Below are 15,467 nucleotides of genomic sequence, written 5' to 3'. Positions count from 1 at the left end.
TAGTGTGTGTGTGTCAAGCAAGCTAGTATGTTTGTGCTTGTGTGGGCTCGAACAACCTGTCCTTGTGCATTAGCCAAGGGACAACCTCCACCCCGATGCTTTCTTCCAGAAGGAGAGGATGGTGGTGGTGACCATGTCAATGAGCACTCCTTATCCTTGATATGGTGTCATAGCACTGTTTGAATTAAAGATAATATACATGGATAACAGCTTTTAGTGTTTTTTTTTATTTTAATTTACTTTTATTTAACTAGGCAAGTCAGTTAAGAACAAATTCTTATTTACAATGACAGCTTACTGGGGAACAATGCGTTAACTGCCTTGTTCAGGGGCAGAATGATAGATTTGTACCTTGTCAGCTCGGGGGATTTGATCCAGCAGCCTTTCGGTTACTGGCCCAATGCTCTAACCACCGTGGTTTACGGCTACCTGACGCCACAATTTTCAATTTGGTACCTCTGATATTGAACTCTGCATGGTTGTGGAAGAGCTTGTAAGTGAGTGGTTTATGCCTGCTGTACTTTGTCATGTGACAAATAAACTTTGATTTGATTTTTAATGACAGCAATCCCATCCCAAGCAGACGCATACATCCAGTAAATCCCAGACTATGCACAAAGCTCTCCCTTTAAATTGGATACCAGGCTCTCTCGTGATTCTTTCCCTATTAGCCAGTTTTTTTCTTTGGTGCTTTACATGATGTTTGGTGTTCTTAGTTTAGGTCCGTTGCCCTTTAGATTAATTTATGTTCTTGTGTATTTAGAAAGGAATTTGCCATGTTTGTATTAACTGCTATGTTGGTGAGAATAAACTGGACCTTCAACATGACCTTTCCCGTCTCTCTCCCCAGGGTCAGCTCTCCGGACAGTGGTCTGCACTCCTCCTCGGCACCCGGCAGCACGGACCCCTTCAGCGAGGAGCCGGCCCCCAAGTTCTGGGACGAGCTTGGTCAGATCGGCCTCCCCGACGACATCAACGTCCAGTCCCTGTTTGACCCCACAGGCCAGTGCTGTGCCCACCTGCACTGTGCCGCCTGGTCCGAGGGGGTATGTCGCGGCGAGGCCCAGGACTCGCTGCTCTATGTGGACAAAGCCATAGACTCTGGGAGCACAGAGGTGAGTGGTGACAGAACAAAAACTTTGGGGTATGGTTGTTAGGATTCAACCCTGCGTGTGTTTGCCCTCAATGTCTTTAAACAAGTGACCAGAAAACCAACCACACTGTCTTTGCCAGCTCAGTATTCATGTCCATATAGCCAAGACTGTGAAGACATGGAGATTCAGTCATAAGCATTCAATCACACTGTCATTCTGATGACGGTGGTCTGTGGAAAGACAGCGTTATAATTAAGGGGTTGAAGGAAAGTTTGAACCGTGTCTCCAGGCCACCATACACACTGTACCGTGGTGTCGGGGTGAAATCAATGACGCTACTTAGTGTTCAGGTTAGCTGTGTTTCTCTACCGATTCCCCCACAATGTTTTGACTGACAACTTGTTGTGTGATTTATGATTACGAACCGGCTAATTGATTTTAAGGGGAACGTCGGGAAGTAAGTGGACTGTCTTGATTATGTTCACGGTTGATCATAAATGGTATTAATAAAGATGTGTGAGGTTGAAGGGGGCACCGAGTAGTTCAGCAGGTCCCGGTACCCCCTTTTTTTGGGATGGGGGGGGTCTTGTTAGTATTTGAGTACAGCCAGAAGAGGACTGGCCACCCCTCAAAGCCTGGTTCCTCTCTAGGTTTCTTCCTAGGTTCCGACCTTTCTGCAGCGTTTTTTCCTAACCACTGAGTTTCTACATCTGCATTGCTTGCTGTCTGGGGTTTTAGGCTGGGTTTCTGTATAAGCACTTTGTGACATCTGCTGATTTAAAATGGGCTTTAAATAAATTGGATTGATTGGGAGTAGTGTGTCGCTACTGTGTCATTTAGCTCAGCGGAACTTTCCATTAACACTTAACACAATGCAAAGTGGGGGAGGGAGGCCACATTACAGGTTAATTAATTCACTATATTTTAGCTTGTACTTTTGCTGTGAGGACTTGATATTGATTGCTGGCTGAGTTGAAATATAACATGTACAACAGTTTTTTTAGTACTGCTTACATGAGGGACTCAGCATGTGATGACTTGCCTCATTTTTACGTACCATGTACTACACTGCTGACTGTATGATTGGGATTGAGCTTAAGTGTGTGTGTGTGTCTGGGCACAGTTACAGTGCATTTAAAAAAGCCTATTGTTGGTTTGTTGTCTGTGCCGAGGGCAATGCAGCTATAGTTGTGTGTTTGTGTGTGAGAGCTGATGGGGCCCTGTTAAAGGTCATCTTTGGCACTATAATAAGGCTCATTGGAGTGTGAAGCAGAAAAGGTCAGGAGAAAGCACATCTGGAGGTTAACACACGCAGGTTTCTGTTAGCTGGTTATAGCTGGATTTTGGCCGGTAAAAAACAATAAATAAATATATACATTTCTTTTATCAGCTTTCCAATATATGGATGGATATATATGTATCTATCTACACATACAGTTGATGTCAGAAGTTTACGTACACTTAGGTTAAAACTCGTTTTTCAATCACTCCACAAATGTCTTGTTAACAAACTATCGTTTTGGCAAGTCGGTTAGGACATCTACTTTGTGCACGACACAAGTCATTTTTCCAACAATTGTTTACAGTTAACTGTATCACAATTCCAGTGGGTCAGAAGATTACATACACTAAGTTGACTCTGCCTTTAAACAGCTCGGAAAATTCCAGAAAATGATGTCATGGCTTTAGAAGCTTCTGATAGGCTAATTGACATAATTTGAGTCAATTGGAGGTGTACCTGTGGATGTATTTCAAGGCCTACCTTCAAACTCTGTGCCTCTTTGCTTGACATCATGGGAAAATCAATAGAAATAATAATAAATAAATAATAAATAAATTGTAGACCTCCACAAGTCTGGTTCATCCTTGAGAGCAATTTCCAAATGCCTGAAGGTACCACATTTATCTGTACAAACAATAGTACACAAGTATAAACATCATGGGACCACGCAGCTGTCATACCGCTCAGGAAGGAAACACATTCTGTCTCCTAGAGATTAAAGTACTTTGGTGTGAAAAGTGCAAATCAATCCCAGAACAACAGCAAAGGACCTTGTGAAGATGCTGGAGGAGACGGGTACAAAAGTATCTATATCCACAGTAAAATGAGTCCTATATCAACACAACCTGAAAGGCCGCTCAGCAAGGAAGAAGCCACTGCTCCAAGACTGCCATAAGAAAGCCAGACTACAGTTTGGATCTGCATATAGGGACAAAGATTGTACTTTTTGGAGAAATGTCCTCTGGTCTGATGAAACAAAAATAGGAATGTTCGGCCATAATGACCGTTGTGATGTTTGGAGGAAAAAGGGGGAGGCTTGCAAGCTGAAGAGCACCATCTCAACCGTGAAGCATGGGGGTGGAAGCATCATGTAGTGGGGGTGCTTTGCTGCAGGAGGGACTGGTGCACTTCACAAAATAGATGGCATCATGAAGGAGGAAAATTACGTGGATCTATTGAAGCGACATCTCAAGACATCAGTCAGGAAGTTAAAGCTTGGTCGCAAATGGGTCTTCCTAATGGACATTGACCCCAAGCATACTTCCAAAGTTGTGGCAAAATGGCTTAATTAAGGATAACAAAGTCAAGGTATTGGAGTGGCCATCACAAATATATAGATATCGATAGATATAATATAGATATCGATAGATGTGACTGGTCATGCTTATCGGTCTATAGCAGGGGTCTCCAACAGGTTGATCGTGAGCTACCAGTAGCTTGCAGCCCTCCTATGAGTAGCTTGCTAAACATTTCTGAAAGTACATGCAATGTTCACGTGTTCCACCACAAACTGTCATAAACAAATCTCACAAGTATTAAACACTTCAAGCTCCCAACTACTATCTAATCAACATTATCCCACCCCTGGTTAGCCACTATTGGCTTTAAAAGCCAAATCTAACACAGTATCTGCCAATTAACTTCCAGCAATATTGTCTCTGTCTGCCTGTGTGGTGCACACATTTGTCTATCATTCCAGTTGTTATGATTTAAAGTCTTTTGGGTTGAAAGAAATACTATCCCCAAAACCTTCTCAATTCAATTTAAACTGTAAAGTAGTAAGTATATGAGTTTTTACAGTCTATAGTTTGTATCTATTATTTGTAAACTTTGCCAGGAAATGAGCTGCAGCAGTACAGAACCATCGTTATGCCAGCATAGAATAGGTCAACTTTTTTACTATGGGGGATAGTAGATGAATTTACAGTAGGCTACTGATTTTTACTATGGGGGATAGTAGATGAATTTACAGTAGGCTACTGATTTTTACTATGGGGATAGTAGATGAATTTACAGTAGGCTACTGATTTTGCTGTTCTTTACTCGTCTTGTTGGCTGACAAAGTAAATTAGGTTTTCTAACATCAGAATCTGTTAAGAATCACTGCACATCGTTGCATCCTCTCAACTTGTTCTGTCAAATCTGAAATACTATAATCTAAATCTGTCATTCTGAGCACTAATCAGTTTATGCATCCAAATCATCATGTGGGTCCGGTACATTTCTCAAATGTCTGGTAAATTTAAAATGCTGCCAGTCAAATGTCCAGCCAGCGCCATATTTTCCTAACGGAATCCCTGACACACACACACACACACACACACACACACACACACACACACACACACACTGTAATGCACCTCACATAGATTTTTATTTGTACACATGTACACTCAGATGCTTCAGCCTGCTATACACTCACCCAGTTCTGAAATTCATACACTGCTGACGCACGCACTACCCACACACACATGCCATCCTCACCTCCATGTCATGTTCGCCTGATTGCATTTACACCCTAAATCAGCAACACTATCGGCAGATTGCTCCTTTAGCTGTCAGCTGAAATGTCAGGCTGGTGTGTGTGTGTGTGCGCACGTACGCTTGAGTTTTTGTGTGAGTGTCTTATTGACAAGTATGTACAGTAAGGAACCCTGTACAGAATACAAATATTCCAAAATATCCAAATCCAACACAATGCACCACTCAGTACCACATATTTTCAAGCTTAGTGGTGGCTGTATCATGTTATGGGTATGCTGGTCATCGGCAAACACTAGGGAGTTTTTTTAGGATAAAAAAATCTAAGCTATAATTACAGGCAAAATCCTAGAGGAAAACCTTTTCAGTCTGCTTTCAACAGACACTGGGAGACAAAATCACCTTTCAAAACCACCATAGACTTTAACACAAGGTCAAATTTGTTGCTTACCAAGATGATGTTCAATGTTCCTGAGTGGCCAAGTTACAGTTTTGATTTAAATCGTCTTGAAAATCTATGCCAACCCTTGAAAATGGCTGTCTTGCAACAATAAACTTGACAGCTTTTAGATTTTTAAAAAGAACAATGGGCAAATATTGTACAATCCAGATATGCATAACTCTTGGAGACTTACATAAAGACTCACAGCTGTAATCACTACCAAAGGTGCTTTTACAAAGTATTGACTCAAGTGTGTGAATACTTATGTAAATATAAAAAATGGCAAATATTTCAAAATATTTGTGTATTTTGTCATTATGGGGTATTGTGTGTAGATGGGTGAGAGGAAAACATCAAGGGTTATGAATACTTTCTAAAGGCACTGTGTACCTTATGGATGAGTGTGTATCTAACTATACATAGTGTGTGTGTGTGTGTGTGAGAGCTTGTGCTAATAGCACTACAGAAACACCATTGTTTTTCGGCCGGCAGGCTGTGTGTTGGTTGCTCAGGCAGTTCCCTCCCTCCCTTTCCACCAGTGGTATTCTGCCCCTCCAGTGTGAGTTGACAGGGTTTGGCAGTGAGCCATGAAAAAACCCTGGCATTAGGACATCAGGATAATCTTTCAGACCCTTACAATGTAGCCCTGATTTTTAAGATGCCATCGCCTTATCTCCTGTTGAAGTGCCAGCTTTCGAGAGGAAGGATTACTGTATGCCCGACTGCCTCATTGATATGTCTGCCGACAGGTCCAACACGACTACGGCCAGGTTTTTGTGAACTCACTATAGCAGCGTGTTAGGTTATACTATTAGGTAGTTGGATATGTTGTCATTTTGCTAGATATTTAAAATGTTAAATCAACAGGTTTCTAAGTTGTACTTGAGTATGGTGTTGTGTCACTAGTATTTATTAAGGATCCCCATTAGCTGACCTTCCTGTGGTCCAAACAGGAATAAAACACTACCTCGTCGTAAATCAAAGGCCTACATAAATAAAACGGTACATCAAACTAGACATTGTGCATTATACATATGTACATTGCTCTATTACTACACATTTTCAGTATAAAATATCTTACAATATTTCAATATTATTACAGTTTGTGTGTGGAGTGCTTGTGTTAGTGTGTGTGCGTATGTGTGCCTCTTCACAGTCCGTGTTGTGCCGTGCTCAATTTAGTTACTTGATGTGAAAGAGTTCCATGTAGTCATGGCTCTATGTAGTACTGTATTTTTCCCAGAGTCTGTTCTGGACTTGGACTGTGAAGAGACCCCTGGTGGCATGTCTTATAGAGTATGAGTTTCTGAGCTGTGTGTTCGCTGTTTGAACAGACAATTCAGTGCTGTAAACATGTCAATGCCTCTCACAAAGAAGAGTAGCGATGCAGGAAGAGTAGCGATGCAGGAAGAGTAGCGATGCAGGAAGAGTAGCGATGCAGGAAGAGTAGCGATGCAGGAAGAGTAGCGATGCAGGAAGAGTAGCGATGCAGGAAGAGTAGTGAGGACTTTGAGTCAGGAGAGATTGATATTAGCCTTCCATGTACATTTGAGTTCTGGTTGAACTGTAATTTGCCTGTGTCCTTTGTGGCACAACTGAGCAGTAGTCCAGGTGTGATAAACTAGGGCCTGTTGGACTTGTTTGGTTGATTGTGATGTCTCCATCTTAGCTACTGTTGAATTTTGTATTTTTATTTGACCTTTTATTTAACTAGGCAAGTCAGTTAAGAACACATTCTTATTTACTATGACGGCCTACCAAAAGGCCTTCTGCGGGGACAGAGGCTGGGATAAAAAATAAATCAAAGCTAAATATAGGACAAAACACACGCCATGACAAGAGAGACAACACTACATAAAGAGAGACCTGAGACAACAACATAGCATGGCAGCAGCACATGACAACACAGTATGGTAGCAACATAACAACAACATGCTAGTAACACAACGTGGTAGCTGCACAAAACATGGTACAAACATTATTGGGCACAGACAACAGCACAAAGGGCAAGAAGGTAGAGACAACAATACATCACACAAAACAGCCACAACTGTCAGTGAGTGTCCATGATTGAGTCTTTGAATGAAGAGATTGAGATAAAACAGTTTGAGTGTTTGTTTCAGCTCGTTCCAGTCGCTAGCTGAAATGTCAGTTTACAATCTAGGGTTAGACGAGCAGTTTAGTCTCCTCCAATTGTTCAATTGCCACATTATTCATTACAAGATTTAGATGATGTTTAGGGTTAGCAAATGATTTGTCCCAAATACAATGGTTTTTGTTTTTGATATATTTAAGATGAACTTATTACTATCCACCCATTCTAAAACTGACTGCAGCTCTTTAAGTGTTGCAGTAATTTCACTGGCTGTGGTATCTAATGTTATCAGCGTACATAGACACACAGGCTTTACTCAAGGTTAGTGGTAGGTAGGTCATTAGTAAAAAAAATTATAGAAAGTAAGAGGCCAAGACAGCTACCTTGAGGTTTACTTTGTGTTAGAGAGGCTTCCATTAATAAAGAATACTCTCTGTTTTCTGATAGGCGGGTAACTATCGACCAACAATTTGACAAAGGTTGTAAAGCCAGAACACACGTTTTTTCAACAGCAGACTATGATCGATAATGTCAAAATCTTGCACTGAAGTCTAACAGAACAGCTCCCAGTACCTCTTTATTATCAACTTCATTCAGCGCCAAGTCTAGGACCAAAAGGCTTCTCAACAGCTTCTACCCCAAGCCGTAAGACTGCTGAACAATTAATACATTTGCCACTGGACTATTTACATTGACCCTCCCCCCCCTTCCTTTTGTACACTGTTGCTACTCATTGTTAATTGTCTATGCATAGTTACTTCACCCCTAGCTACTTGTACAAATGACCTCAGCTAACTTGTACCCTCGCACACTGACTCTGTAACGGTACCCCCTGTATATATAGCCTCGTTATTCTTATTGTGTTACATTTTATTATTTTTTACATTAGCCTATTTGGTAAATCTTTTAACTCTTCTTGAACTGATTTCATGGTAAGGTCTACACTTTGTTTTTGGCGCATGTGACAAAGTTTGATTTGATTCCCTGTAAGCAAGCTTAAAATCACTTGTTAAATTCAATCAGTGTCGATGAAGGGGAGGAGACGGGCTAACCCTCCTCCTACAATTCCCGTGGCCCCGCGGAAATATAATTATCATGAAGAAATCCCCATCAAAATCCATCTGTTTAAGCTAGAGGCATCTGCAGTGTTCGTCAGACCACGAGGCGTCCTGAAAATCAGTCTTCTCACCAAAACGTCTGTAGCGTCCGAATGCTTTGTTCTGGAAACTACTATGACCCTTCTGTAGAAAGAACAGCATCACAGGAATCATCTGATGTCACAGCAGCCTCTTCTGCCAACTTCTGTCTGTATCATCCGAACAGTTTGGGCTACACTTCTCTGTGGAAAGGTGATTCTCTCACGTACATGTCGGTTGTTTTCCTCTAGGATGCCCACAAGATTCAAATCAAATTTTATTGGTCACATACACGTGATTAGCAGATGTTATTGCGGGTGTAGTGAAATGCTTCTGCTTCTAGCTCCGACAGTGCAGTAATATTTAACAAATTACACAACATAAACCCAATACACACAAATCTAAGTAGGAATGAATAAAGAATATATACATCTATGGACGAGCGATGTCAGAGCGGAAGGACTAAGATACCTTAGAATAGTATAGAATACAGAATATACATATGAGATGAGTAATGCCAGATATGTAAATATTAAGTGACTAAGATACTGTAGAATAGTATAGAATACAGTATATACATATGAGATGAGTAATGCCAGATATATAAACATTATTAAGGGACTAAGATACCGTAGAATAGTATAGAATACAGTATATACATATGAGATGAGTAATGCCAGACATATAAACATTATTAAGGGACTAAGATAGTATAGAATACAGTATATACATATGAGATGAGTAATGCCAGAAATGTAAATATTAAGTGACTAAGATACCATAGTATAGAATACAGTATATACATATGAGATGAGTAATGCCAAATATGTAAACATTAAGTGACTAGTGTTCCATTCCTTAAAGTGGCAAGTGATTTCTAGTCTATGCCTATAGGCAGCAGCCTCTAATGAGCTAGTGGTGGTTGTTTAACAGTCTAATGGCCTTGAGATAGAAGCTGAAAAGAGACTCGTCTGAAAGTCCCCAGTACCAGTTTAAAAAAGGAATGGAAGTATATATGGAGATTGCTAAAATAAGGGGTTCAATACCTGTAAAACAAAAATAATACAGTCTATAAATAGTTTCCTGGTCTTTCTTATATCTCTCAGATATAGGACGGACACATCAGAACAAACTTCCTTTTAATTTTTGGGCGGGTAACATCTGTACCATGTCAGGAATTTGTTATTCAATGTGTTTTCTATGGGCTAATAGCATTAATGACATATTCAATGGTCATCAAATATATATATATTTTTGATACCATAAGTGATCTTATAATTCTAAATCAAATGGATGAATGATCCTTGGTTTGACTGTCTTTAAACAATTCCATATGTTCGCTTAGTGGAACAAAGGCTGAGGCTGTTCTGAAGTCAATATTACAAAGGTGTTTCTCAGTGTAGATCACTACCAACTTCAGTCATTTTGCATCCAAGTTGTCAGTACCAGGTGTTGTCATTATTGATAGACAACAATAATTTTTTTTACACCCCTTCCACACTAGAAATGACAATGCTTGTCTTTCATAATTTTTCATTAATGCATGGATTGGAAGGTTCAGTTTGTTGGCATGTCATACCTAAGTTTGCTAATCTTACCAATGAAAAAGTCATTGTCAATTACAGTATGTTTGCCAATCATCTGTGCAGCCAGACTTATTTGCCATTCCCTTTGTGCTGTTTTTGAATTCCTCATCAATCACTTAGATTTAGATGTTTTTTTACGGTCAGTTTCTTAATGGGTGCGTGCTTATCATTAACTGGAAGAAGCAATTTTATAATTACCCTCTTCATACTACTGAGCCAAGCTGTACTGTGCTTCCCTGGTTACGCTTCCACCAAAGTGGCTGTCCTTTCCAGGACGGTTCCAATGTGAAAAGAACATTTCCAAGCCAGCACAGTACAGTTTGGGTTAGCACAATGGTGAAACAACGGTTATGTGATACCAGGCCGGTCCAACTTGTTGTTCTATTCTAAGTAGCACTGGACCAGATATCCATCCATTGCATTTCTCCTCTCTGGTTTGGTCCATTTGGACAGTAGCCATTTTGGCTATTTGTAGAGGGAGGGAGGGAGGGTTTGTAGAGGTGGGCCACTATAATTTTGACTCAACTATTACTCTTTGGGGAGTTGTGGGAGAAGTGGGCTCAAGCCAGTATGGCGAGATGGAAACATTCCAGTTACACATTTTTTTATATTTCTGCTTTAGCATAGATTATGAAAGAGAACCATGTACCACACTGTAATGCGATTACAGCAGTCTTGCTTGATTATTATTTTCAACAAAACAACGGAGGATTAAGGTTTGAAGAGAGGGTGGTGTCATTTTGAAGGGGGATCACTTTTCCCTTCATTACTCCCTATGCCATCTCAAGGGACTTGATGGGTATAGTAAGCATATCAATAGAATTACAGAACATTGCCTTGAATAATAAGACTAATAGTTATATTTCTTTGGTAATAAGTTATTGTCTGTGTTGTCCCGAGCCAGGCATGGTCCCGCATACGACAACATACCACAGGATGTCCTTCCCATGATGCCCCCAGGAAGCCACTGGCACATGGGCGATAATTGTCTAACACTTGGTGTTAAAAGGTATTTGCAGGTTTTTGTATTTGACCCCCCCCCCCGACAAGGGTTTGCTAGAACTAAGGAGAGGCAGAGAAAGCTAAAGAAGAGAAGGAGAAAGTGAACAATATAAGTGCTGACTTGAACCATTTTAACTTGAAGGCCCCATTCTTTCTCGACTCTTGACAGTTTTCATTATTCAAAGGAGAACTCGCATTCTCTGGCCACGGAAATGTCAATGTATATTTAGGTGCTAGAGCCAGGTTCGCTCGCCTTGACCAGAGCACCTCATTTAGGCAGTCTATTTGTTTAGTTTTTTACTATAATCGCCATTCTCTACTATTACAGGGGTTGGCTTCAATTTGAACCTGGGTTTTGAATCCAATATGCTTTTATTTTCTTCATTTCACTGGTGAGGCCTGACAAAAAATAATGAGATTTTATGTGTAAAAGCACCAATGCTTTTTAGGCTGGGGGTTTAGAGCTGAAATGTGTCAATACCTAGCGATTGTCGTCAACGTGTGAATTAGTATGACATTTTTGTAAAGCTTGTAGTAAGTGCTGAAACTGAAATATAGAGCCAGTGGTTAATTGGCCATAAAGATGAAGCATATGGTTCCAGCCTCCAATCACGATGCCTGAAAACCTGATCAGCTCAACCAGGGGTCTGTTCAGAACGTTCCGATTTGTAATGTATTGTATAGAACCGATATGATTGCCTGTTACCTTGAAAGGCAATTGTCAGGCTCGACTTGTTCCATTTCGATCTGTAACTTTTCAAAAGGTTTCAAATCACTGAATACCCCTGGTTTCTTCTCAAATGACCAGGTTGTTTTCTTATAGGCGTTATTGAGTGAATCAGGAAAAACTAAGTATTCGAACTAGCTTTCGTAATCATTCTTTCTCTCTTTCGCTGTCTCATGCTCTCTCTCTCTGTTTTGCAGTGCTGTGCATACTGTAAGCGCCTTGGGGCATCCATCAAGTGCTGTGAGGAGGGCTGCTGCCGCTCGTACCATTTCCCCTGCGCTGCCGCCGCCGGAACATTCCAGGACCTGCGCCGACACACCCTCCTCTGCCCTGACCACCTCCAGCTGGCCTCACAAACATGTGAGTATAGATCCTGTGTTCCACTGGGAGAATGAGGACAACTGGATTACACTATAGATGTGAAACAAACAGCCTTGACTTGGTGTAGGCTATATTGTCAGTGATATATAGGTACACTATATATACAAAAGTATGTGGACAACCCTTCAAATTAGTAGATTTGGCTATTTCAGCCAATTCATTGCTGACAGTTGTATTAATAATATAATAATACAAAATTCTGCCCTGCAATATTTGCACTGGTCAGCTAAGTGATGTTATTGAAGTGGAAACGTCTAGAAGCAACAACGGCTCAGCTGCGAAGTGGTAGGTCACACAAGCCCACAGAACGGGACCGCCGAGTGCTGAAGTGCGTAACGCATAAAAATCCTCTACTCGGTTGCAACACTCACTACCGAGTTCCAAGCTGCCTCTGGAAGCAACGTCAGCACAAGAACTGTTAGTCGAGAGCTTCATGAAATGGGTTTCCATGGCCGAGCAGCCGCACACAAGCCTAAGATCACCAGGCGCAATGCCAACTGTCAGCTGGAGTGATGTAAAGCTCGCCGCAATTGGACACTGAAGCAGTGGAAACGCGTTCTGGCAGTCCGACGGATGAATCTGGGTTTGGCAGATGCCAGGAGAACGCTACCTGCTCCAATGCATAGTGCCAACTGTACATTTTGGTGGAGGAGGAATAATGGTCTGGGGCTGGTTTTCATGGTTCGGCCAAGTCCCCTTAGTTCCAGTGAAGGGAAATATTAACGCTAGAGCATACAATGACATTCTAGACAATTCAGTGCTTCCAACTTTGTGGCAACAGTTTAGGGGAGGTCCTTTCCTGTTTCATCATGGCAATGTCCCCATACAGAAATGGTTTGTCAAGATTGGTGTGGAAGAAGTTGACTGGCCTGCACAGAGAACTGACCTCAACCCCATCGAAGACCTTTCGTATGAATTGGAACGCCGACTGCGAGCCAGGCCTAGTCGCCAAACATCAGTGCCCGACCTCACTAATGCTCTTATTGCTGAATGAAAGCAAGTCCCAGCAGCAATGTTCTAACATCTTGTGGAAAGCCTTCCCAGAAGAGTGGATGATGTTACAGCAGCAAAGGGGGGACCAACTCCATATTAATGCCCATGATTTTGGAATGAGATGTTCGACTAGCTGGTGTCCACATACTTTTGGTCATGTCTATTATGAAATTCACTCATCACCCTTTGTATGTTTTTGCAGTGTGTTAAATTCAAAGTGATGTTACTTTCTCATTGGATGAAATGTATGTAAACATTTTTGCAGCCTTTAGCCTAATGTTAACCTAATGGTCCATGGCAGGTCACTCCAAAATACAGTTTTGTCAGAGGCTTTCAAACCTCACAAACCTCACAAGTCCACATCCCAGGCCATCTGTTGTGTGAATTGTTCCTTTACCTTTTTTCAACTTTATATTATCATCTCCAATATCATCGTATACAGGTTTCTATGTTTTGTGTCAAAACTGAATATTTTTTCCCCCAATGGCATAATCTGATGTGTGTCATGATTTCAACCAATTATGAATAGTCATTGTCTACTCATTGGTTAAGATCACATTATGCACACCAGATGATGCCATTGGAACAACGTAACTTCTTTTTTGACTACAAAACATAAACGCAGCATTTTCACATACTGTACGTTGAAGTTCGGGCTTGGCCTAAAAATATATATATTTTTTTCAACCTTATGGGCGATTTACGATATCTCTATTTAAAGATCATATACACTGCATTTCAAACAGTCAGCAATAATCTAATGAATTCAGGGCTTTTGGAATTATACCTAGGCAAATAAAATAATCACTGATCTGGCTTTCAAGTCTGTCTATGAAAATCCCCTTTTTGTTACAAATTTACCCAGAACCATGCATAATGCACATGAACTAATACTGACTAACTTCTTGTAGCAGACATTATAGAACAAGGACACAGGCCTCATCGGCAATCTCTCAAGCACAAGGCCACATGCTACTGAGTAGCCAGCTAATCTTTATATTTCAAGTTTAGCCAACTTGGATTTGTTTGCTAGACCAGTTGAATTGTTATAAACACACCCAGCATGCTAGCCTGTCCACTTTGTTCAGATGTTGAAATCAAGTGGCCTACCTTATTTCTCAGAATGAGAACAAGTTGCCGATTCCTTATACAATCGTGTTTTATGCTTATAGCACGTTTATTAAACATAGACTAGACCGCTAGTATAGCAGTCTTTGGCTAACATGCTACTAGCAGTACGTGGTCTAACTGTTTCAGTGTCTGTTCTGGGAGCAATTTGAGGAGTGGAGACATAGGTATTGTTAGAAAGTTTAACTTTACAGTAAAATAAATTCTCAATGTCTTTCAGTGTCCGTATGACCGATTCTGCAAATAGTCAGAGAGGAAAATTGTCAGAGAGGAAAAAGTGATCTCTCATCTTTGTTGTTGTGGCAGGGGGAGGAGCTTGGTATGTGTGTGTAAATGGGAAGGTGCACAGTTACAGCAAAAGGAGCAGACGAGACCAAAAAGAAAACATGAAACAAACGCTCATAAAAAAATAACCACACCTCACCCTCTTGATTTTTGCAATACAGTCCTTTGGAATATTGCGCTAAAAGATTAATTCTAATTCATTTGATATATCGCCCAGCCCCAGTTGGGGTAGTACTGGAGATGATTAATACTACGTTGAACGATTTAGAAATTTCCCTTTTTAATATAGTGCCTCCCTGAACTGTCTTTTTAATATAGTGCCTCCCTGAACTGTCTTTTTTAATATAGTGCCTCCCTGAACTGTCTTTTTTAATATAGTGCCTCCCTGAACTGTCTGTTTTTTAATATAGTGCCTCCCTGAACTGTCTTTTTTAATATAGTGCCTCCCTGAACTGTCTTTTTAATATAGTGCCTCCCTGAACTGTCTTTTTAATATAGTGCCTCCCTGAACTGTCTTTTTTAATATAGTGCCTCCCTGAACTGTCTTTTGTAATATAGTGCCTCCCTGAACTGTCTTTTTTAATATAGTGCCTCCCTGAACTGTCTTTTTAGTATTTATTTTCTCCTCACCCACAGCTAAAGAGGAGGTGAAGTGCTTGTTGTGTGACAGTGCTGGGGACCTGCAGGACCAGCTCTTCTGTACTGCGTGTGGGCAGCACTACCACGGGGCGTGTTTGGACGTGGGTGTTACTCCCCTGAAGAGGGCCGGCTGGCAGTGCCCCGAGTGCAAAGTCTGTTTGACCTGCAGGTAAGGGTCGACTCTGTAGCATAACTT

General features: G+C 41.0%; 1 protein-coding gene across 1 annotated transcript in view; it reads left to right on the top strand.

Moving 5' to 3' along the window:
- Nucleotides 1–15,467, top strand: part of LOC112232703 (histone-lysine N-methyltransferase 2C-like) — a 301,309-nt gene that overhangs the window by 146,478 nt on the left and 139,364 nt on the right. Inside the window, exons 6-8 of the mRNA XM_042298636.1 lie at nt 851–1,115; nt 12,043–12,205; nt 15,269–15,440. Coding sequence (XP_042154570.1) covers nt 851–1,115; nt 12,043–12,205; nt 15,269–15,440 — 600 coding nt within the window. The remainder of the gene's footprint in view (nt 1–850; nt 1,116–12,042; nt 12,206–15,268; nt 15,441–15,467) is intronic.

The sequence above is a fragment of the Oncorhynchus tshawytscha genome, linkage group LG16 (genome assembly GCF_018296145.1).
Source record: "Oncorhynchus tshawytscha isolate Ot180627B linkage group LG16, Otsh_v2.0, whole genome shotgun sequence".
NCBI classification, from domain to species: Eukaryota; Metazoa; Chordata; class Actinopteri; order Salmoniformes; family Salmonidae; genus Oncorhynchus; species Oncorhynchus tshawytscha.
Note: the sequence above shows the minus strand (reverse complement) of the source record. Positions and strands in the feature narration are given on the sequence as shown.